This window comes from Oncorhynchus mykiss, chromosome 15 (genome assembly GCF_013265735.2).
Source record: "Oncorhynchus mykiss isolate Arlee chromosome 15, USDA_OmykA_1.1, whole genome shotgun sequence".
NCBI lineage: Eukaryota > Metazoa > Chordata > Actinopteri > Salmoniformes > Salmonidae > Oncorhynchus > Oncorhynchus mykiss.
The window spans coordinates 8,267,451-8,293,454 of record NC_048579.1 but is presented as its reverse complement, the minus strand read 5'-3'; the positions used below and the strand labels follow the sequence as shown (position 1 = coordinate 8,293,454).

Sequence of the window (26,004 nt, the reverse complement as noted above, 5' to 3'; positions counted from 1 at the left end):
CTTTCAGTTATACACATATATACTGTATATATTTCCCCTTTCAGTTATACACATATATACGGTATATATTTCCCCTTTCAGTTATACACATATATACTGTATATATTTCCCCTTTCAGTTATACACATATATACTGTATATATTTCCCCTTTCAGTTATACACATATATACGGTATATATTTCCCCTTTCAGTTATACACATATATACGGTATATATTTCCCCTTTCAGTTATACACATATATACTGTATATATTTCCCCTTTCAGTTATACACATATATACTGTATATATTTCCCCTTTCAGTTATACACATATATACTGTATATATTTCCCCTTTCAGTTATACACATATATACTGTATATATTTCCCCTTTCAGTTATACACATATATACTGTATATGTTTCCCCTTTCTGTTACACACATATATACTGTATATATTTCCCCTTTCTGTTACACACATATATACTGTATATATTTCCCCTTTCTATTACACACATATATACTGTATATATTTCCCCTTTCAGTTATACACATATATACTGTATATATTTCCCCTTTCAGTTATACACATATATACTGTATATATTTCCCCTTTCAGTTATACACATATATACTGTATATATTTCCCCTTTCAGTTATACACATATATACGGTATATATTTCCCCTTTCAGTTATACACATATATACTGCATATATTTCCCCTTTCAGTTATACACATATATACTGTATATATTTCCCCTTTCAGTTATACACATATATACTGTATATATTTCCCCTTTCTGTTACACACATATATACTGTATATATTTCCCCTTTCAGTTATACACATATATACTGTATATATTTCCCCTTTCAGTTATACACATATATACTGTATATATTTCCCCTTTCTGTTACACACATATATACTGTATATATTTCCCCTTTCTGTTACACACATATATACTGTATATATTTCCCCTTTCTGTTACACACATATATACTGTATATATTTCCCCTTTCAGTTATACACATATATACTGTATATATTTCCCCTTTCAGTTATACACATATATACTGTATATATTTCCCCTTTCAGTTATACACATATATACTGTATATATTTCCCCTTTCAGTTATACACATATATACTGTATATGTTTCCCCTTTCTGTTACACACATATATACTGTATATATTTCCCCTTTCTGTTACACACATATATACTGTATATATTTCCCCTTTCTATTACACACATATATACTGTATATATTTCCCCTTTCAGTTATACACATATATACTGTATATATTTCCCCTTTCAGTTATACACATATATACTGTATATATTTCCCCTTTCAGTTATACACATATATACTGTATATATTTCCCCTTTCAGTTATACACATATATACGGTATATATTTCCCCTTTCAGTTATACACATATATACTGCATATATTTCCCCTTTCAGTTATACACATATATACTGTATATATTTCCCCTTTCAGTTATACACATATATACTGTATATATTTCCCCTTTCTGTTACACACATATATACTGTATATATTTCCCCTTTCAGTTATACACATATATACTGTATATATTTCCCCTTTCAGTTATACACATATATACTGTATATATTTCCCCTTTCTGTTACACACATATATACTGTATATATTTCCCCTTTCTGTTACACACATATATACTGTATATATTTCCCCTTTCTGTTACACACATATATACTGTATATATTTCCCCTTTCAGTTATACACATATATACTGTATATATTTCCCCTTTCAGTTATACACATATATACTGTATATATTTCCCCTTTCAGTTATACACATATATACGGTATATATTTCCCCTTTCAGTTATTCACATATATACTGTATATATTTCCCCTTTCAGTTATACACATATATACTGTATATATTTCCCCTTTCAGTTATACACATATATACAGTATATATTTCCCCTTTCAGTTATACACATATATACGGTATATATTTCCCCTTTCAGTTATACACATATATACTGTATATATTTCCCCTTTCAGTTATACACATATATACTGTATATATTTCCCCTTTCAGTTATACACATATATACTGTATATATTTCCCCTTTCAGTTATACACATATATACTGTATATATTTCCCCTTTCTGTTACACACATATATACTGTATATATTTCCCCTTTCTATTACACACATATATACTGTATATATTTCCCCTTTCAGTTATACACATATATACTGTATATATTTCCCCTTTCAGTTATACACATATATACTGTATATATTTCCCCTTTCAGTTATACACATATATACTGTATATATTTCCCCTTTCAGTTATACACATATATACTGTATATATTTCCCCTTTCAGTTATACACATATATACGGTATATATTTCCCCTTTCAGTTATACACATATATACGGTATATATTTCCCCTTTCAGTTATACACATATATACTGTATATATTTCCCTTTTCAGTCATACACATATATACTGTATATATTTCCCCTTTCAGTTATACACATATATACTGTATATATTTCCCCTTTCAGTTATACACATATATACGGTATATATTTCCCCTTTCAGTTATACACATATATACGGTATATATTTCCCCTTTCAGTTATACACATATATACGGTATATATTTCCCCTTTCTGTTATACACATATATACGGTATATATTTCCCCTTTCAGTTATACACATATATACGGTATATATTTCCCCTTTCAGTTATACACATATATACGGTATATATTTCCCCTTTCAGTTATACACATATATACTGTATATATTTCCCCTTTAAGTTATACACATATATACTGTATATATTTCCCCTTTCAGTTATACACATATATACTGTATATATTTCCCCTTTCAGTTATACACATATATACTGTATATATTTCCCCTTTCAGTTATACACATATATACTGTATATATTTCCCCTTTCTGTTACACACATATATACTGTATATATTTCCCCTTTCAGTTATACACATATATACGGTATATATTTCCCCTTTCAGTTATACACATATATACTGTATATATTTCCCCTTTAAGTTATACACATATATACTGTATATATTTCCCCTTTCAGTTATACACATATATACGGTATATATTTCCCCTTTCAGTTATACACATATATACTGTATATATTTCCCCTTTCTGTTACACACATGATTTCCAGTGTTCTGTTTTGACACTCAAGCTGGGGGTTGATGATCACTAGACTTAAAGAGATACTTCAGGATGTTGGCCCTTTTATCTACCTCCCCAGAGTCAGATCAACTCGTGGATACAATTTTACGTCTTTGTGTCCAGTGTGAAGTAAGAGGTAGTTTCGCAAGCCAATGCTAACTAGCGTTAGCGCAAAGGACTGGAAGTCTATGGGTATCTGCTAGACACAGATATATAAAAATGGTATCCACAAATTCATCTGAATTTTTAGGGAAGTAGATTTTTAAAAAAGGGCCTTAATGCCAAAATCCCAAGGTATCCCTTTAATACTGAATGTCCCTTTAATACTGAATGTTATGGATTATTCTGTGGATAGTGATTGACGCCAGACTGGACAGAGGACACACTGATAATTCCCTATTGTATTGGTATTGATGACATCCTATGAACACTGTGTGATTCTGTAGCAGCTGACAACGTCACTGCCTTTTGGTCTGAAATGAGAGAAAAAATATTCTGATTAATATTGTTACTGCTCTCTATTGATTATGCAATAGAAACCATTTTCTTAACCGTATGGATTGTGTTGGAAAAGTTATTTAATCACTCAAATAATTTACCACCTCTTCCACAGGTCTCGTACTGTCATAATCTACTATTGAGTAAACACTGCCCTCTATTGACTAAACAACAGAAGTACAACACTAATTTCCTCATTACATCAAACCAAGTCTAAAACGTTTCCATTAATTTTCATTGCAGGTTATGGACACATTGTCCAAACTGTCCAGCACAACGATTTCAGAACAAACTGGTATAAAGTAAGTGGTTTTGGTGTTTATTCCAATTTCTAAATCAGAATGTGTTGTGTTTTTAACGGTTACTGATTTTGTGCTATTCTTTCCAAAAGGCCTTTTCCTTCAGAGGAGAGTCTAGAAGAAGACGAAGACATCTATAGCCATCTGGTGGATCTGATTGAGTACGTCTTTCCTTACCTCTGGGTTGCCAGTGAGCACAAGACGTTTTCAACCAAAAATACACATTTTCAACATCTTTTCAACAAAAAAAGACACATTTTCAACGGTTTTTTTCAAACAAAATACACATTTTCAACAACTTTTTAACCAAAACAGACACATTTTCAACATTTTTTCAAATAAAATACACATTTTCAATGTCTTTTCAGCCAAAAACACGCATTTTCAAAAAAATGTTGTGCTGTCTATCCTCATGATCTCTCCTGTCTTGTGCCTCTTGACAAATGAGGGTTGTGAGTGTCATTATAGCTAGTGTGATAATGTGTTCCTCCTGCCTGTGTGTGTGACAGTGAGAAAGCTGTGGAGGATGAAGAGGATCTGTATGACTGTGTCTACGATGATGAAGATGGTGATGAGATCTACGAAGATCTGATGAAGGCTGAGGCTGTTCCTCCTCCTCTGGTTAGTTCTCCCTCTTTCTCTCTCCTCTCTCTCTCTGTCTCTGTATCTCTCTCTCTCTCTCTGTTTCTGTATCTCCCCCCTCTCTCTCTCTCTCTCTCTCTCTCTCTCTCTCTCTCTCTCTCTCTCTGTATCTCTCTCTCCTCTCTCTTCTCTCTGTCTTTCTCTCTCTCTGTATCTCTCTCTCTGAATCTCTGTATCTCTCTCTCTCTATATATAAATCAAATCAAATCAAATCAAATTGTATTTGTCACATACACATGGTTAGCAGATGTTAATGCGAGTGTAGCGAAATGCTTGTGCTTCTAGTTCCGACAATGCAGTAATAACCAACAAGTAATCTAACTAACAATTCCAAAACTACTGTCTTGTACACAGTGTAAGGGGATAAAGAATATGTACATAAGGATATATGAATGAGTGATGGTACAGAGCAGCATAGGCAAGATGCAGTGGATGGTATCGAGTACAGTATGTACAAATGAGATGAGTATGTAAACAAAGTGGCATAGTTTAAAGTGGCTAGTGATACATGTATTACATAAGGATACAGTCGATGATATAGAGTACAGAATATACGTATGCATATGAGATGAATAATGTAGGGTAAGTAACATTATATAAGGTAGCATTGTTTAAAGTGGCTAGTGATATATTTGCATCATTTCCCATCAATTCCCATTATTAAAGTGGCTGGAGTTGAGTCAGTGTCAGTGTGTTGGCAGCAGCCACTCAATGTTAGTGGTGGCTGTTTAACAGTCTGATGGCCTTGAGATAGAAGCTGTTTTTCAGTCTCTCGGTCCCAGCTTTGATGCACCTGTACTGACCTCGCCTTCTGGATGATAGCGGGGTGAACAGGCAGTGGCTCGGGTGGTTGATGTCCTTGATGATCTTTATGGCCTTCCTGTGACATCGGGTGGTGTAGGTGTCCTGGAGGGCAGGTAGTTTGCCCCCGGTGATGCGTTGTGCAGACCTCACCACCCTCTGGAGAGCCTTACGGTTAGGGCGGAGCAGTTGCCGTACCAGGCGGTGATACAGCCCGCCAGGATGCTCTCGATTGTGCATCTGTAGAAGTTTGTGAGTGCTTTTGGTGACAAGCCGAATTTCTTCAGCCTCCTGAGGTTGAAGAGGCGCTGCTGCGCCTTCTTCACAATGCTGTCTGTGTGAGTGGACCAATTCAGTTTGTCTGTGATGTGTATGCCGAGGAACTTAAAACTTGCTACCCTCTCCACTACTGTTCCATCGATGTGGATAGGGGGGTGTTCCCTCTGCTGTTTCCTGAAGTCCACAATCATCTCCTTAGTTTGTTGACGTTGAGTGTGAGGTTATTTTCCTGACACCACACTCCGAGGGCCCTCACCTCCTCCCTGTAGGCCGTCTCGTCGTTGTTGGTAATCAAGCCTACCACTGTCGTGTCGTCCGCAAACTTGATGATTGAGTTGGAGGCGTGCGTGGCCACGCAGTCGTGGGTGAACAGGGAGTACAGGAGAGGGCTCAGAACGCACCCTTGTGGGGCCCCAGTGTTGAGGATCAGCGGGGAGGAGATGTTGTTGCCTACCCTCACCACCTGGGGGCGGCCCGTCAGGAAGTCCAGTACCCAGTTGCACAGGGCGGGGTCGAGACCCAGGGTCTCGAGCTTGATGACGAGCTTGGAGGGTACTATGGTGTTGAATGCCGAGCTGTAGTCAATGAACAGCATTCTCACATAGGTATTCCTCTTGTCCAGATGGGTTAGGGCGGTGTGCAGTGTGGTTGAGATTGCATCGTCTGTGGACCTATTTGGGCGGTAAGCAAATTGGAGTGGGTCTAGGGTGTCAGGTAGGGTGGAGGTGATATGGTCCTTGACTAGTCTCTCAAAGCACTTCATGATGACGGAAGTGAGTGCTACGGGGCGGTAGTCGTTTAGCTCAGTTACCTTAGCTTTCTTGGGAACAGGAACAATGGTGGCCCTCTTGAAGCATGTGGGAACAGCAGACTGGTATAGGGATTGATTGAATATGTCCGTAAACACACCGGCCAGCTGGTCTGCGCATGCTCTGAGGGCGCGGCTGGGGATGCCGTCTGGGCCTGCAGCCTTGCGAGGGTTAACACGTTTAAATGTCTTACTCACCTCGGCTGCAGTGAAGGAGAGACCGCATGTTTTCGTTGCAGGCCGTGTCAGTGGCACTGTATTGTCCTCAAAGCGGGAAAAAAAGTTATTTAGTCTGCCTGGGAGCAGGACATCCTGGTCCGTGACTGGGCTGGATTTCTTCCTGTAGTCCGTGATTGACTGTAGACCCTGCCACATGCCTCTTGTGTCTGAGCCGTTGAATTGAGATTCTACTTTGTCTCTGTACTGACGCTTAGCTTGTTTGATAGCCTTGCGGAGGGAATAGCTGCACTGTTTGTATTCGGTCATGTTACCAGACACCTTGCCCTGATTAAAAGCAGTGGTTCGCGCTTTCAGTTTCACGCGAATGCTGCCATCAATCCACGGTTTCTGGTTAGGGAATGTTTTAATCGTTGCTATGGGAATGACATCTTCAACGCACGTTCTAATGAACTCACACACCGAATCAGCGTATTCGTCAATGTTGTTGTCTGACGCAATACGAAACATGTCCCAGTCCGCGTGGTGGAAGCAGTCTTGGAGTGTGGAGTCAGCTTGGTCGGACCAGCGTTGGACAGACCTCAGCGTGGGAGCCTCTTGTTTTAGTTTCTGTCTGTAGGCAGGGATCAACAAAATGGAGTCGTGGTCAGCTTTTCCGAAAGGGGGGCGGGGAAGGGCCTTATATGCGTTGCGGAAGTTAGAGTAACAATGATCCAAGGTCTTTCCACCCCTGGTTGCGCAATCGATATGCTGATAAAATTTAGGGAGTCTTGTTTTCAGATTAGCCTTGTTAAAATCCCCAGCTACAATGAATGCAGCCTCCGGATGAATGGTTTCCAGTTTGCAAAGAGTTAAATAAAGTTCGTTCAGAGCCATCGATGTGTCTTCTTGGGGGGGGGATATATATGGCTGTGATTATAATCGAAGAGAATTCTCTTGGTAGATAATGCGGTCTACATTTTATTGTGAGGAATTCTAAATCAGGTGAACAGAAGGATTTGAGTTCCTGTATGTTTCTTTCATCACACCATGTCGCGTTAGTCATAAGGCATACGCCCCCGCCCCTCTTCTTACCAGAAAGATGTTTGTTTCTGTCTGCGCGATGCGTGGAGAAACCCGTTGGCTGCACCGCTTCGGATAGAGTCTCTCCAGTGAGCCACGTTTCCGTGAAGCAAATAACGTTACAGTCTCTGATGTCCCTCTGGAATGCTACCCTTGCTCGGATTTCATCAACCTTGTTGTCAAGAGACTGGACATTGGCAAGAAGAATGCTAGGGAGTGGTGCACGGTGTGCCCGTCTCCGGAGTCTGACCAGAAGACCGCCTCGTTTCCCTCTTTTTCGGAGTTGTTTTTTTTTTGGGTCGCTGCATGGAATCCACTCCGTTGTCCTGTATGTAAGGCAGAACACAGGATCCGCGTCGCGAAAAACATATTCTTGGTAGTACTGATGGTGAGTTGATGCTGATCTTATATTCAGTAGTTCTTCTCGACTGTATGTAATGAAACCTAAGATGACCTGGGGTACTAATGTAAGAAATAACACGTAAAAAAACAAAAAACTGCATAGTTTCCTAGGAACGCGAAGCGAGGCGGCCATCTCTGTCGGCGCCGGAAGTATATATATATATATATATATATATATATATATATATATATATATCTCCTCTCTCTGTCTTTCTCTCTCTCTCTCTCTCTCTCTCTCTCTCTCTCTCTCTGTATCTCTCTCCCCTCTCTCTCCTCTCTCTCTCTCTGTATCTCTCTCTCTGAATCTCTGTATCTCTCTCTCTCTCTATATATATGTATATATATATATATCTCCTCTCTCTGTCTTTCTCTCTCTCTCTCTCTCTCTCTTCTCTCTGTCTTTCTCTCTCTCTGTATCTCTCTCTCTGAATCTCTGTATCTCTCTCTCTCTATATATATATGTATATATATATATATCTCCTCTCTCTGTCTTTCTCTCTCTCTCTCTCTCTCTCTCTCTCTCTCACTCCTTTCTCCCTCTCACTGTTTCTTTCTCTTGTTCTCTCTCTCTCTCTCTCTCTCTCTCTCTCTCTCTCTGTATCTCTCTCCTCTTTCTCCCTCTCTCTCTCTCTCACTCCTTTCTCTCTCCCACTGTTTCTTTCTCTCGCTCTCTTTCTTTCTCTCTGTTTCTTTCTCTCTCTGTTTCTTTCTCTCTCTCTGTTTCTTTCTCTCTCCCGTTCTCCCTCTCATTCTCTCTCTCGTTCTCTCTCTCTCTCCTATTTTTATATATATATATTTCCCTCTCCTTCTCTCACCTCAACCTTAAGCTGCTGTCTACTCCAGTGTTATGAGTGACACCTACTGTTAGTGTTTTTTTTGGTTGGAGTTCTGTGTGCCCTTACTCAGGAGGTCAAACACCCCACATATGGTGTCCATGATTTAATGCTGAAGGCTCTGCTTAGACAGCTGTGTTGTCTGTGTGTGTGTGTGTGTGTGTGTGTGTGTGTGTGTGCGTGTGTGTGTGTGTGTGTGTGTGTGTGTGTGTGTGTGTGTGTGTGTCTGCTTCCAGAAGCAGGTAGAGACAGACATAAGGAGCTGCTGTCTGACAGAGATCAATCAGACTGAGGAGAAGTACACAGAGACTCTGGACTCCATAGAGAAGGTATTACTGCCACATTACTGTACCTCCCCTATCTCTCTGGTGTTCCTGCCAAATACGGTACAGCCCCTATCTCTGGTATTCCTGCCAAATACAGTACAGCCCCTATCTCTCTGGTACTCCTGCCAAATACAGTACCTCCCCTATCTCTCTGGTGTCCCTGCCAAGTACAGTACCTCCCCTATCTCTCTGGTATTCCTGCCAAATACAGTACCTCCCCTATCTCTCTGGTGTTACTGCCAAATACAGTACCTCCTCTATCTTTCTGGTGTTCCTGCCAAGTACAGTACCTCCCCTATCTTTCTGGTATTCCTGCCAAATACAGTACCTCCCCTATCTCTCTGGTGTTACTGCCAAATGCAGTACCTCCCCTATCTCTCTGGTGTTCCTGCCAAGTACAGTACCTCCCCTATCTCTCTGGTGTTCCTGCCAAGTACAGTACCTCCCCTATCTCTCTGGCGTTCCTGCCAAGTACAGTACCTCCCCTATCTCTCTGGTGTTCCTGCCAAGTACAGTACCTCCCCTATCTCTCTGGCGTTACTGCCAAGTACAGTACCTCCCCTATCTCTCTGGCGTTACTGCCAAATACCTCCCCTTTCACACTGTATACTCACAATCCAATTAATACCGAACTATTACACTTCATGACGTTGTATAAAATAGTCCCTTCATGTAGGCAGATGCTTTTGAATCCTCAGTAGGGGAATTTAATGACATATTCTGCTATTCTGTCACACGTGATGTCCGATGGGGGAAGAAACATGTTTAAATGTTTCCAGTAACTACTTTGTTGTTGTAATATCGTGAATGGTTTAGTTTAGGATTGAATGGACGTGAGAGTTTCACCATTAAGGATTCCAGCTTTAGGACTGTTCTGATAAATCACGTACAGTGGGGCAAAAAAAGTATTTAATTGTGCAAGTTCTCCCACTTAAAAAGATGAGAGAGGCCTGTAAATAAATTCATAAAAAATCCTACAATGTGATTTTCTGGATTTTCTTTCTTCTCATTTTGTCTATCATAGTTGAAGTGTACCTATGATGAAAATTACAGGCCTCTCTCATCTTTTTAAGTGGGAGAACTTGCAGAATTGATGGCTGACTAAATACTTTTTCGCCTCACTGTATGTTGTGCCTGAAATCATTATTTTCCAGAAACTGCTTTACTTCCTCTCCTGTTTTAGTGGAATTATTTTTCTAACTCTCTGTTTTTCCCATCCAGTATTTTATGGCACCTCTTACCACCTTCCTGTCCTCGGAGGAGATGGAGAAAGTGTTTGTCAACATTCCGGTAAGCTACAGGACAGAAACCCCAATTACCCACAGTAACTAGGCAAGTCACTTAAGAACAAATTCTTATTTACAATGACGGCCTACCCCGTCCAAATCCTAACCCGGACGACGCTGGGCCAATTGTGCGCTGTCCTATGGGACTCCCAATCACGGCTGGTTGTGATACAGCCTGGAATCAAACCAGGGTCTGTAGTGACGCTTCTAGCACTGAGATGCATTGCCGTAGACCGCTGCGCCACTCGGGAGTGGGTAGAGATGGTAGAGATGGAGAGCTAGTTCAACCTAAAACAGGTGTAAAAACCGGTTGTCTTTTCTAGTATTGTTGGATACAAGTTGTTTACCAGCACCTGGCTTTAGATACACTGCTGTGCACAGCGTTTTCTGTTTCTTAGTAAGACTTGTCGTACGGGTCTTTAGGCTTGGATTCAATCCAAACCTGTCGTCCCAAGTCGTATGGGTCTTTAGGCTGGGATTCAATCCAAACCTGTCGTCCCAAGTCGTATGGGTCTTTAGGCTGGGATTCAATCCAAACCTGTCGTCCCAAGTCGTATGGGTCTTTAGGCTGGGATTCAATCCAAACCTGTCGTCCCAAGTCGTATGGGTCTTTAGGCTGGGATTCAATCCAAACCTCTAGTCCCAAATCGTACGGGTCTTTAGGCTGGGATTCAATCCAAACCTCTAGTCCCAAGTCGTACGGGTCTTTAGGCTGGGATTCAATCCAAACCTCTAGTCCCAAGTCGTATGGGTCTTTAGGCTGGGATTCAATCCAAACCTGTCGTCCCAAGTCGTATGGGTCTTTAGGCTGGGATTCAATCCAAACCTCTAGTCCCAAATCGTATGGGTCTTTAGGCTGGGATTCAATCCAAACCTCTAGTCCCAAATCGTATGGGTATTTAAGCTGGGATTCAATCCAAACCTGTAGTCCCAAATCGTACGGGTCTTTAAGCTGGGATTCAATCCAAACCTGTAGTCCCAAATTGTACGGGTCTTTAGGCTGGGATTCAATCCAAACCTGTCGTCCCAAATCGTATGTGTTTTTAGGCTGGGATTCAATCCAAACCTCTAGTCCCAAGTCGTACGGGTCTTTAGGCTGGGATTCAATCCAAACCTGTAGTCCCAAATCGTACGGGTCTTTAAGCTGGGATTCAATCCAAACCTCTAGTCCCAAGTCGTACGGGTCTTTAGGCTGGGATTCAATCCAAACCTGTCGTCCCAAATCGTATGTGTTTTTAGGCTGGGATTCAATCCAAACCTCTAGTCCCAAATCGTACGGGTCTTTAAGCTGGGATTCAATCCAAACCTCTAGTCCCAAGTCGTACGGGTCTTTAGGCTGGGATTCAATCCAAACCTGTCGTTTTGAACTTTACTTTTCAAGGTCATTTACGATTGAGCCGGCATTTTACCATGAACCCAACCTCTGCAAACTTTAAAAGCTGTGAATCCCAGCCTCACTGTGTTTATCATTGTTGTGTTTCAGGCTCTGGTTAAAGTTCACAAGACTCTGAATGTGGCGATACAAGACTCTGTCTGCCATAGAAGTGCCCAGAACCTCTACCAGATCTTCATTAACTACAAAGAGAGGTACAGTACAACTCAACTTTAAGTCTCAGTTTTCTGTCTCATTCCCTTGTTCTCTCGTTCCTCATTCTCTCTCCCACCTTACCTCCCCTGTCTGTCTGTCTGTCTGTCTGTCTGTCTGTCTGTCTGTCTGTCTGTCTCCCTCCCTCCCTCCCTCCCTCCCTCCCTCCCTCCCTCCCTCCCTCCGTCCCTCCGTCCGTCCGTCTGTCTCTCTCTCTCTGTTCCAGGTTGCTAATATATGGGAAATACTGTAGCCATGTAGAAACGGCCATCATTGCTTTGGATGTCATCTGCAAAGACAGGGAAGATGTCCGAATGAAGCTGGAGGTAAAGTCCTTTATGAACTGTCATCATCAATCTAAATCAGTGGCCAGATAGCGCCATCTAGTGTTTAGCATTACCAACTGCATTGCACTGTTTTTCATTTGGGTTTATTCTCTTAAAAAATACAGTACCAGTCAAAAGTTTGGGCACACCTACTCATTCCACGTTTTTTCTTTATTTTGACTATTTTTTACATCGTAGAATAATAGTGAAGACATCAAAACTATGAAATAACACATATGGAATCATGTAGTAACCAAAAAAGTGTTAAACAAATCTAAATATTTTTTAGATTTTAGATTCTTCAAAGTAGCTACCCTTTGCCTTGAGGACAGCTTTGCACACTCTTGGCATTCTCTCAACCAGATTCATGAGGTAGTCACCTGGAATGCATTTCAATTAACAGGTGTGCCTTGTTAAATGTGAATTTCTTTCCTGCTTAATACGTTTGAGCCGATCAGTTGTGTTGTGACAAGGTAGGGGTGGTGTACAGAAGACAGCTCTATTTGGTAAAATACCAAGTCCATATTATGACAGGAACAGCTCAATTAAGCAAAGAGAAACAACAGTCCATCATTACTTTATGTCACGGATCCCTCTGGAACTTTCATTGCGCACACCTGTCCCCTATTCCCACACCTGGCCCCTATTCCCACACCTGTCCCCTATTCCCACACCTGGCCCCTATTCCCACACCTGTCCCCTATTCCCACACCTGGCCCCTATTCTCACACCTGGCCCCTATTCCCACACCTGGCCCCTATTCCCACACCTGTCCCCTATTCCCACACCTGGCCCCTATTCCCACACCTGGCCCCTATTCCCACACCTGGCCCCTATTCCCACACCTGGCCCCTATTCCCACACCTGGCCCCTATTCCCACACCTGTCCCCTATTCCCACACATGGCCCCTATTCCCACACCTGACCCCTATTCCCACACCTGGCCCCTATTCCCACACCTGGCCCCTATTCCCACACCTGGCCCCTATTCCCACACCTGGCCCCTATTCCCACACCTGGCCCCTATTCCCACTGATTGTATTTGTATATATGTTCCCTTTGTTCACCATGGTGGAGTCCATTATTGTTAGAATGTCTATTGGTTTGTGTGAGTACCTGTGCTGTGTGTTTTGGGCTTTCATGCCCTTGTGGATTGCGCAGATGATTACAGGTCTTGTCCTGTGTGTTAATCATTGTGCGAGTGTGTTATTTATTTGAGGTACTCCTCGCTCTTTAAGACATGAATGTCAACATTTCAAGAACTTTGAAAGTTTATTCAAGTGCAGTCGCAAAAACCATCAAGCACTATGATGAAACTGGCTCTCATGAGAACCGCCACAGGAAAGGAAGACCCAGAGTTACCTCTGCTGCAGAGGATACGTTCATTAGAGTTACCAGCCTCAGAAATTTGCAGCCCAAATAAATGCTTCACAGTGTTCAAGTAACAGACACATCTCAACATCAACTATACAGAGGAGACTGTGTGAATCAGGCCTTTATGATTGAATTGCTGCAAAGAAACCACTACTAAAGGACACCAATAAGAAGAAGAGATTTGCTTGGGCCAAGAAACACAAGCAATAGACATTAGACCGGTGGAAATCTGTCCTTTGGTTTGATGAGTCCAAATTTGAAATATTTGGTTCCAACCACATTTCACTTTGTGAGATGCAGAGTAGGTGAATGGATGATCTCCGCATGTGTGTTTCCCACTGTGAAGCATGGAGGAGGTGGTGTTATGGTGTGGGGATGCTTTGCTGGTGACACTGTCTGTGATTTATTTAGAATTCAAGGCACACTTAAGCAGCATGGCTACCACAGCATTATTTTCAACAGGACAATGACCCAACACACTTCCAGGCTGTGTAAGGGCTATTTGACCAAGGAGAGTGATGGAGTGCTGCATGAGAAGACCTAGCCTCCACAATCACCCGACCTCAACCCAATTGAGATAGTTTGGGATGAGTTGGACCGCAGAGTGAAGGAAAAGCAGCCAAGTGCTCAGCATATGTGTGAACTCCTTCAAGATAGTTGGAAAAGCATTCCAGGTGAAGCTGGTTGAGAGAATGCCAAGAGTGTGCAAAGCTGTCATCAAGGCAAAGAGTGGCTCCTTTGAAGAATCTCAAATAATAAAATATATTTAGATTTGTTTAACACTTTTTTGATTACTACATGATTCCATATGTGTTATTTCACAGGTTTGATGTCTTCACTATTATTCTACAATATAGATAATAGTGAAAATAAAGAAAAACCCTATAATGAGTTGGTGTGTCCAAACTTTTAAATGGTAGTGTATGTGCTTTTTATTACAATACAATGACAGTTCACATTCTGTGCATTATCATGTATTTTACATTCTTATCATTTTACATTATCCAGAGTGGCTTATCAATCAGTCAATTGAACTGCATTCAATTCATTTCTGTTTTTTGTTTTCAGGAATGTGCAAAGAGAGCCAACCATGGCAAGTTTACACTGAGAGATCTGCTGGTTGTCCCGATGCAGCGGGTACTGAAGTATCCCCTTCTTCTACAGGTAAGATCTCTTCAGAGAACTGGGAATGAGCTCCATTCAACTGTTACCTCAGTAGCAGGACTAAAGCTGCAACACTGACTATCAGCAGTGGAGGCACACCCATCCATGTTTTGATCACGGACTAGCTCCGCCCGCCTTAATGTGTGTCCCGACCTTTTACATGTATGGTAGAAAGAAAAGAATGAGAGAGAAAAACAGACTGAGGCTACAACTACCATTAAAACAACCAACAAAAACGGGTCACAACTCCTGCAGCTCTGTCGTATGCTGGGTCTGTACATAGTCAATGGCAGGCTTAGAGGGGTCTCCTACAGTACGTACACCATATTATTAGGAATTGCTATAGATGGAAGGAAAGTGAATTACAGTAACTGGCTTAAACAGTGAGTTACAAAAGTATTGGGGCAGTCACACATGTTTTGCACAAATATCACCTCCCCCCCCAGCCCTTAAAAAAAAAAATGCAAACCTTCCCTGTTATTGTAATGGTGAGAGGTTAGCTTGTCTTGAGGGTATGATATTTGGGCATCTGTAATTTTCTCACTCATCATTACTCACAATTCATTCAGGACTATCTATAATTATGGTATCGTTCACATTAATGTACAAGTGTTTAGAAACGTGATATATTTTTATTTACAAGAAAAGTGACTCCAAAATGACAATATACATTATTTACCATAAATGTATATTGGGCACAAAATAATCTGAAACACAACCAACACAAACAGCAAATGTATCCAACAAGTCTGTAGAGTCACACGCTTGATGTAATCATTGTGTTCTAGTAATATGGGACAAAATACTCAACTTTTGACTACTTTTTTCACACAGATAATTTAATATGTCCAAATACTTCTAGTCCCCTAAAATGGTACAATTGGGAATTAGGTACAAAATGGGGATTTAGGTTGAAAAAAAGTGCTGTAATTTCTAAACTGTTCACTAGCTATGAATGAAAATACCCCCAAAATTTAAGCTGACGGTCTTCACTTGAACCTCATAGTATAATATAAAATATAATATATATAATATATAATATAAATAATATAAACGTTTTGGAGTACAGAGCAAAAATAACAACCCATTTGTCCCAATACTTTTGGAGCTCACTGTATTTGATCTCAGCTTCCTTATCAAATCTAAATATTTCAACCAGACAACCTACAAAAATTAACCACAATTCACAAAAGTGGAGACAAATTCGACCCCAATAACTACCGTGGGATATGCGTCAACAGCAACCCTGGGAAAAACCTCTGCATTGTCATTAACAGCAGACTTGTACATTTCCTCAGTGAAAACAATGTACTGAGCAAATGTAAAATAGTATTTTTTCCAAAATATCGTATGAGAGGCCACTCAGCAAGCTGGTCCTGGGGCTCTGTTCACAGACACAAACAGACCCCACAGAGCCCCAGGACAGCAACACAATTAGACCCAACCAAATCATGAGAAAACAAGAAATGTAATCACTTGGAAAGCATTAACAAAAAAACATAGCAAACTAGACTGCTATTTGGCCCTAAACAGAGAGTAGACAGTGGCAGAATACTGACCACTGAGACTGTATTTATAGGTTTATTTATTCTCCCTTTCATACTTCAACTACTTGCACATTGTTACAACACTGTACATAGCCAATAATATAACATTCAAAATGTCTATATTATTTTAAAACTTTAGTGAGTTTAATGTTTACCGTTCATTTCTGATTGTTTATTTGCCTTTTGCAAATTCCACTTGAGAGAGAGAGAGAGAGAGAGAGAGAGAGAGAGAGAGAGAGGGGAACAGCCTCAGCCTTCATCAGATCTTCGTAGATCTCACCACCATCTTCATCATCGTAGACACAGTCATACAGATCCTCTTCCTCCTCCACAGCTTTCTCACTGTCACACACACAGGCAGGAGGAACACATTATCACACTAGCTATAATGACACTCACAATACGCTCTTAGAAAGAAAGGTGCTCTCTGGAACCTAAAAGGGTTATTTGGTTGTCCCCATTGGATAACCCTTTTGAGAAAACATTTTTAGTTCCCTCTGTGGAAATGGTTCTACATGGAACCCAGAAGGGTTCAAAGGGTTCTCCTATTAGGGACAACCGAAGAACCCTTTTGGAGCCTTTTTTCTAAGAGTGTAGTGTGTTTGAATAGTGTGATACGACTCCTGCAGCTCTCCTAGACGTCACCACTAGAGTCAGTCAATCAGGCCTCTGGCCCTGACTCCTGCTGCTCTCCTAGACGTCACCACTAGAGCCTCTGGCCCTGACTCCTGCTGCTCTCCTAGACGTCACCACTAGAGTCAGTCAATCAGGCCTCTGGCCCTGACTCCTGCTGCTCTCCTAGACGTCACCACTAGAGCCTCTGGCCCTGACTCCTGCTGCTCTCCTAGACGTCACCACTAGAGTCAGTCAATCAGCCCTCTGGCCCTGACTCCTGCTGCTCTCCTAGACGTCACCACTAGAGTCAGTCAATCAGGCCTCTGGCCCTGACTCCTGCTGCTCTCCTAGACGTCACCACTAGAGCCTCTGGCCCTGACTCCTGCTGCTCTCCTAGACGTAACCACTAGAGTCAGTCAATCAGCCCTCTGGCCCTGACTCCTGCTGCTCTCCTAGACGTCACCACTAGAGTCAGTCAATCAGGCCTCTGGCCCTGACTCCTGCTGCTCTCCTAGACGTCACCACTAGAGCCTCTGGCCCTGACTCCTGCAGCTCTCCTAGACGTAACCACTAGAGTCAGTCAATCAGGCCTCTGGCCCTGACTCCTGCTGCTCTCCTAGACGTCACCACTAGAGCCTCTGGCCCTGACTCCTGCAGCTCTCCTAGACGTAACCACTAGAGTCAGTCAATCAGGCCTCTGGCCCTGACTCCTGCTGCTCTCCTAGACGTCACCACTAGAGCCTCTGGCCCTGACTCCTGCAGCTCTCCTAGACGTAACCACTAGAGTCAGTCAATCAGGCCTCTGGCCCTGACTCCTGCTGCTCTCCTAGACGTCACCACTAGAGCCTCTGGCCCTGACTCCTGCAGCTCTCCTAGACGTAACCACTAGAGTCAGTCAATCAGGCCTCTGGCCCTGACTCCTGCTGCTCTCCTAGACGTCACCACTAGAGCCTCTGGCCCTGACTCCTGCAGCTCTCCTAGACGTAACCACTAGAATCAGTCAATCAGGCCTCTGGCCCTGACTCCTGCTGCTCTCCTAGACGTCACCACTAGAGCCTCTGGCCCTGTCTCCTGCCGCTCTCCTAGACGTAACCACTAGAGTCAGTCAATCAGGCCTCTGGCCCTGACTCCTGCTGCTCTCCTAGACGTCACCACTAGAGCCTCTGGCCCTGACTCCTGCAGCTCTCCTAGACGTAACCACTAGAGTCAGTCAATCAGGCCTCTGGCCCTGACTCCTGCTGCTCTCCTAGACGTCACCACTAGAGCCTCTGGCCCTGACTCCTGCAGCTCTCCTAGACGTAACCACTAGAGTCAGTCAATCAGGCCTCTGGCCCTGACTCCTGCTGCTCTCCTAGACGTCACCACTAGAGCCTCTGGCCCTGTCTCCTGCCGCTCTCCTAGACGTAACCACTAGAGTCAGTCAATCAGGCCTCTGGCCCTGACTCCTGCTGCTCTCCTAGACGTCACCACTAGAGCCTCTGGCCCTGACTCCTGCAGCTCTCCTAGACGTAACCACTAGAGTCAGTCAATCAGGCCTCTGGCCCTGACTCCTGCTGCTCTCCTAGACGTCACCACTAGAGCCTCTGGCCCTGACTCCTGCAGCTCTCCTAGACGTAACCACTAGAGTCAGTCAATCAGGCCTCTGGCCCTGACTCCTGCTGCTCTCCTAGACGTCACCACTAGAGCCTCTGGCCCTGACTCCTGCAGCTCTCCTAGACGTAACCACTAGAGTCAGTCAATCAGCCCTCTGGCCCTGACTCCTGCTGCTCTCCTAGACGTAACCACTAGAGCCTCTGGCCCTGACTCCTGCTGCTCTCCTAGACGTAACCACTAGAGCCTCTGGCCCTGACTCCTGCTGCTCTCCTAGACGTAACCACTAGAGTCAGTCAATCAGCCCTCTGGCCCTGACTCCTGCTGCTCTCCTAGACGTAACCACTAGAGTCAGTCAGTCTGCCCTCTGGCCCTGACTCCTGCAGCTCTCCTAGACGTAACCACTAGAGTCAGTCAATCAGCCCTCTGGCCCTGACTCCTGCTGCTCTCCTAGACGTAACCACTAGAGTCAGTCAATCAGCCCTCTGGCCCTGACTCCTGCTGCTCTCCTAGACGTCACCACTAGAGTCAGTCAATCAGCCCTCTGGCCCTGACTCCTGCTGCTCTCCTAGACGTACCACTAGAGTCAGTCAATCAGCCCTCTGGCCCTGACTCCTGCTGCTCTCCTAGACGTCACCACTAGAGTCAGTCAGTCAGCCCTCTGGCCCTGACTCCTGCTGCTCTCCTAGACGTCACCACTAGAGTCAGTCAATCAGCCCTCTGGCCCTGACTCCTGCTGCTCTCCTAGACGTCACCACTAGAGTCAGTCAGTCAGCCCTCTGGCCCTGACTCCTGCTGCTCTCCTAGACGTCACCACTAGAGTCAGTCAATCAGCCCTCTGGCCCTGACTCCTGCTGCTCTCCTAGACGTAACCACTAGAGTCAGTCAATCAGCCCTCTGGCCCTGACTCCTGCTGCTCTCCTAGACGTCACCACTAGAGTCAGTCAATCAGCCCTCTGGCCCTGACTCCTGCTGCTCTTGCAGACATCACCACTGCGTGAGCGGACAGGTTAACAGTCAGGGGCTAGTTAAAAAGGTGTGGGTTTGTGTGTACGCATCTAGGGGGTTGACATGCGTGACTGGTGGTCAGGTCCTCTCCTCACTTCCTTCATCGTCGTCCCGCTTCACTCCTCTCACTTCCCTGGGGACCGGGCATGTGACAGGCCCCTGATCCGCTCCACTGGAGGGAGCCTGCTCCTGGGGCAGGAAGGAGGGAGGTAGCGGAGGTAAGGTTGGGATGGAGGGAGATGGAGGGGGGAGTCTCTGGCTCAGTCCCTAAACTCACTCTATGCCAGTAGTGTCAGAATGCTCTCCCTCTTTCCCTTTGTCTTTCTCTCTCTCTCCGTCTCTCTTTCACTCTTTACTCTCGTTCCTCTCCATTAATGTCTTTCTGTTCCCTAAACTCACTAGAACTGGAATCCATCAGTAAGCCTGTACTATGTACAGTCCCTGTGTGGGTGGGTGTTAGGAGCAGAGGATGAAAAATAGGGTCCTGTCACGTTGCTCGTGATAGTAATGGCCAGATTCAGCTTGAGTGACACCTGGGATTTGAGGAGTGCTAGGCTGACGCATACGACCCAGCGGGAGTGGACTAAAGGAGAGGGGAAGTAAGTCATTTAATTGGGCTTGGCTGTGTGTGTGTGTGTGTGTGAAGGACATGCATGGTAACCTTCCTTATCCTCCACCACAAGGACAGACAGACGGCCTAGATGTCTTGTTTACGCCACGCCAGCTACAGGAAAGCAATTAAAGCCGCGCGCGCACACACACACACACACACACACACACACACCTTTTTATGTCCTATTCAGGATTATGGGGTTGGTTGGAATGTAATTTCCAGGTGTGTGCGTGGTATAGATGTGTGTGTGTGTGTGTGTGTGTGTGTGTGTGTGTGGTAGCATAGATGTGTGTGTGGTAGGATAAATGTGTGTGGGGTAGTATAGATGTGTGTGGTAGGCCCGCCACAGGAGTCGCTGGTGCGCGATGAGACAAGGATATCCCTACCGGCCAAGCCCTCCCTAACCCGGACGACGCTAGGCCAATTGTGCGTTGCCCCACGGACCTCCTGGTCACGGCCGGCTGCGACAGAGCCTGGGCACGAACCCAGAGTCTCTGGTGGCACGGCTAGCACTGCAATGCAGTGCCCTAGACCATTTTCAGGAGTCTCTCTTTGTGGCACCTGACCACACACCTAAACAATAGTCCAGGAATGACAAAACTAAGAGCTGTAGGACCTACCTTGTTGATAGTGTTGTTATGAAGGCAGAACAGCCCTTTATTATGGACAGACTTCTCCCCATCTTAGCTACTGTTGTATCAACATGTTTTGATCATGATAGTTTACAATCCAGGGTTACTGCAAGCAATATCCATTACAAGATTTAGATGAGGTTTAGAGTTTTTAATTGAATGATTTGACATATTTAGAACTAACTTATTTCTTGCCACCCATTCTGAAACTAACTACAGCTCTTTGGTAAGTGTTGAGTCATCAGCATACATCTTATACACTATATTAGGCCCAGCCTTTGGAACTTTGGTTCCCCTAGATATGGCTGCTATATTGTGATCACTATATCCAATGGATTTGGATACTGCTTTAAAGCTAATATCTGCAGCATTGGTAAAAATGTGATCAATGCATGTTGATGATTTCATTCCTGTGCTGTTTGTAACTACCCTGGTAGGTTGACTAATAACCTGAACCAGGTCGCAGGCATTGGTTACAGGTTGAAGCTTATTCTTGAGTGGGCATCTTGATGAGAGCCAGTCAGTATTTAAATCACCCAGAAAATATACTTCTCTGTTGATATCACACACATTATTAAGCATTTCACACATATTATCCAGTTACTGACTGTTAGCACTTGGTGGTCAATAGCAGCTTCCCACCAGAATGGGCTTTAGGTGAGGGCAGATGAACCTGTAGCAATATTACTTCAACAGTATTTAACATGAGATCCCCTCTAAACTTTAAATGAATGTGGTTCTGAATATAGACCGCTCCCATTGGCATTTCTGTATTTTCTTTAGATTTTATAACGATGTATTGCTACCACTGTAGTCAGAATATCAGTGTCATCTGTTACTAGCAAGTTATTGATTTCATGACCCTTGTTTCTTTGGCTACATATGTTAATGTGGGCTATTTTTAGCACTTTTATGGGAAGCTTGATTGTGTTTTATAACTTTACTGAGAAGCTTATCGGAAGTAGACATGCTCATGTTATTTATATTGGAGCTGATAGTGCACGGTGAGCTGCACACAGTGGATTTCCTCCTAGTGCACACCGCCTCAGTGCTAACAGTATAACTCTGATACATAGGCACATAATTACTGCATACAATAGCTGTAGGATCAACACAGGTATTCAGGGTAGTCAAGGGACATACATTAAGTTACTTTCATCGTATCTGCCCTTGGAATAATATACATTCATTTTGACAACTCAGCAACACAATGGAAGGGATTAACTGAGCTGTTCTTGGGGCTCATTGATAAGTCATTGTCTCAATGCAGCCTTGAAAAGCCAAGATGATTTGGGTGGTCATTCCTGTAAAAAAAATCTTCTGTTTCCAGAAGGTATCGAAGTTATCTATAAAAGTGATTCCAACAGAGGTACAGTAGTCTTTTAGACAGATGTGTAATGCCAGTAGCCTGCTAGATCTTTCACACCCGGGTCCCAATGATGGTACCGGAACTGAAATCATTGGCCACTTTTTGGAATCTTTCATTGCTAGAATCAGTTCTTGGGGTGGCAGGTAGCTTAGTTGGTAGAGCATCTGGCCATTAACCAAAAGGTTGCTGGATCAAATCCCAAAGCTGACAAGGTAAAAATCTGTCTTTCTGCCTTTGAACAAGGCAATTAACCCACTGTTCCCCGGTAAGCCGTCATTGTAAATATGAATTTGTTCTTACCTAGTTTAAAATATATATTTTACATCAATTTTCAGAGCTTCCAAGCTAGCCTTCCTGATGCCGTTTGACCCCACATGGACTAAAACAGTGTCAGTTCCCCGACATCTGTGGTAGAATGTTCGGAAGCAGCCTTGTAATGTCCTGTACTCTTGCTCCAGGATAGCACCCTAGCAAGCTGTAGTATCCATTGTGGAGGACGATTGGGCCGGAGTCTAAGACAGCCTCATGGTCTGATGAGGATGGGTGCGCTTAGGATCTGAACCCAAGGTAGAAGCCACCAGCTTGAGAGACAGAACAGAGGACGACGAACGCAGGTACATCCGGATCCAATCCCAAATCGGAAGACGCTGGAACCCCTGGATCCAGGGCGGTGAAGCTGTTTCTGGTCTCTATCCAGTGTGGGCTTAGCATCTCCAAGGAAGCCCCAGTTGCCAGAAGATGCAGTTTAAAAAAAAATAAAAAAAATGGTTTCGGACAGAACCTGCGGCTAGGGTAGGAATCTAAGCTAACCTGGGCTGGCTCCTCTGTTTCAAGATCATCAGGAACAGTTGGAGGTGGTGGGGGCTGTTGAGACATTATACTGGAGGCGGTGGTAGAAGGGTGGATAGCCTCTGCACACAGAGCTAGCTGGAGTTTGGCAGCATCATCACTACTGGGCTTGGCGGCGGCTTCTGTGGTTTAATGCTGCTTCTGCTGCTCATCGCTCTTCTTCTCCTTTTGGTTTTGTTTCGGTACTTTGGCGAAGCCAATTTCTGATATCCATCATGGCAGTGACAGATTAGCTGCCATATTTTCACCTGGTATTTTATATGTTTATTGTCTGTTTATTGCCCTTGCGGCTAGATTATGTCTCTGTGCTTTGGCTCCAACAATAAGTACCTCTGTCTTGTCTTGATTTAGCTGGAGGAAGTTGTGAGACATTCATGTATTTAAATCACTTTTTTATTTTTTATTTTTTTATTTCACCTTTATTTAACCAGGTAGGCTAGTTGAGAACACATTTATTTAACCAGGTAGGCTAGTTGAGAACACCTTTATTTAACCAGGTAGGCTAGTTGAGAACACCTTTATTTAACCAGGTAGGCTAGTTGAGAACAAGTTCTCACTTGCATCTAGCGAGGGCCAGCCGACTAGAGCATACAGGTCGCAGTGGTGGGTGGTATAAGGTGCTTCAGTAACAAAACGGATGGCACTGTGATAAACTGCATCCAGTTTGCTGAGTAGAGTGTTGGAGGCTATTTTGTAGATGACATCGCCGAAGTCGAGAATCGGTAGGATAGTCAGTTTTACTAGGGTAAGTTTGGCGGCGTGAGTGAAGGGAAATAGAAAGACGACTCTTTGATTTTGTATTGGAGATGTTTGACATGAGTCTGGAAGGAGAGTTTGCAGTCTAGCCAGTCACCTAGGTAATACAGTCTATTAATGTATCTGTAGAGCTGAAATCCTCTGGTGACACAGAAATGTAAAATTGTGTATCATCTGCGCAGCAATGAAAATCAATGGCAAAGGGGGTAACATATATAAACTGAACTGAACATTACGGTATTCCCTTAGCCGACTACAGATAAGTGTTTTTGCAGCTTTTTATGGAGGCCCGAAAGGGTCATACCTAACCAGTGGCTTACCATAACCCCCCTACACATTCCGCTTCCTGCTCTGTCCGTTGTGCTGACACAGTGCAGCGGAGATTCAGATTTTGCGGCAACCTGCCACTCGATCATTTTATTAAAACGTTTTGAGAATTTTTTTATATAAGGACATTGAACGAAAACTGAGGGAGCACAAATTTCAACTGAGGGGACTAAGCCCCCTTTTGCCCCCTTGTGGAGCCGGGCCCCATTAGTGATCCCTTTGTTTGGTTGTCCTGGTTTATTTCTCTATTTCTGAGATATTAAATGAGAAGAAACATCTCATAAATGTCAAACAGGGCTGTCAGGGCTTCTCTCAGGACTCCTGTCAGGGCTTCTCTCAGGACTCCTGTCAGGGCTTCTCTCAGGACTCCTGTCTGGGCTTCTCTCAGGACTCCTGTCAGGGCTTCTCTCAGGACTCCTGTCTGGGCTTCTCTCAGGACTCCTGTCTGGGTTTCTGTCTGGGCTTCTCTCAGAGCTTCTCTCAGTACTCCTGTCTGGGCTTCTCTCAGGACTCCTGTCTGGGCTTCTCTCAGGACTCCTGTCAGGGCTTCTCTCAGGACTCCTGTCTGGGCTTCTCTCAGGACTCCTGTCAGGGCTCTGTATGGCAATTATCTAGCTGGTGAAAACAGAATAAATGCTGTATGAAGACTTGTCACTCACTTATTGTTCTTGTGTTTTGATCCAACAACAGGAATTAGTGAAACACACTCACGACGCAGGTGACAAGAGCAATTTGCGGATGGCCCTGGATGCCATAAAGGTATGAGTTGTTACTCTGCTCACCTGAACCACACACACTTAGACACGCACTCACACACGCATGCACGCATGCACGCGCACGCACACACGCACGCACACGCACACACACACACACACAAAAACACACTCACACACATGTGAGGAGATTGGCACACAGGTTCTGCAGGTATCAGACACACAGACACACAGGCAAGCACACCAGCTACATTAGTGAGTAGCTTACATCTACTATCTCAGTCGTCAGGTTATGTATTAGTGACTAAAGCCAAGCAGTCTCTAGTTACTCTATATAGTTAGTTATGTACGTATTACTGTAGTTATATATGTATTACTGTATATAGTAGTTATATATATATATTACTGTATATAGTAGTTATATATGTATTACTGTATATAGTAGTTATATATGTATAACTGTATATAGTAGTTATATATGTATTACTGTAGTTATATATGTATTACTGTATATAGTCAGTTATGTATTACTGTATATAGTAGTTATATATGTATTACTGTAGGTATATATGTATTACTGTATGTAGTTATGTATGTATAACTGTAGTTATGAATGTATTACTGTAGCTATGTATGTATTACTGTATATAATAGTTATATATGTATTTCTGTAGTTATGTATGTCTTACTGTATATAGTTATGTATGTATTACTGTAGTTATATATGTATTACTGTATATAGTCAGTTATGTATTACTGTATATAGTAGTTATATATGTATTACTGTAGGTATTACTGTATGTAGTTATGTATGTATTACTGTATATAGTAGTTATATATGTATTACTGTAGTTATGAATGTATTACTGTAGTTATATATGTATTACTCTATATAGTTAGTTAT

At 43.1% G+C, this 26,004-nt stretch overlaps 1 protein-coding gene across 2 annotated transcripts in view; it reads left to right on the top strand.

Annotated features, from left to right (window-relative positions):
- LOC110489549 (guanine nucleotide exchange factor VAV3) overlaps nucleotides 1–26,004 on the top strand; it is a 184,778-nt gene that overhangs the window by 82,200 nt on the left and 76,574 nt on the right. The window contains exons 3-11 of one of the 2 annotated variants that reach the window (XM_036945704.1): nucleotides 3,961–4,019; nucleotides 4,109–4,177; nucleotides 4,526–4,637; nucleotides 9,260–9,349; nucleotides 10,568–10,636; nucleotides 12,116–12,219; nucleotides 12,444–12,543; nucleotides 14,986–15,081; nucleotides 25,078–25,146. In XM_036945704.1, the coding sequence (XP_036801599.1) occupies nucleotides 3,961–4,019; nucleotides 4,109–4,177; nucleotides 4,526–4,637; nucleotides 9,260–9,349; nucleotides 10,568–10,636; nucleotides 12,116–12,219; nucleotides 12,444–12,543; nucleotides 14,986–15,081; nucleotides 25,078–25,146 (768 nt within the window). Of the gene's footprint in view, nucleotides 1–3,960; nucleotides 4,020–4,108; nucleotides 4,178–4,525; nucleotides 4,638–9,256; nucleotides 9,350–10,567; nucleotides 10,637–12,115; nucleotides 12,220–12,443; nucleotides 12,544–14,985; nucleotides 15,082–25,077; nucleotides 25,147–26,004 lie in introns of both variants that reach the window. The other variant, XM_036945703.1, reaches the window with a different exon arrangement.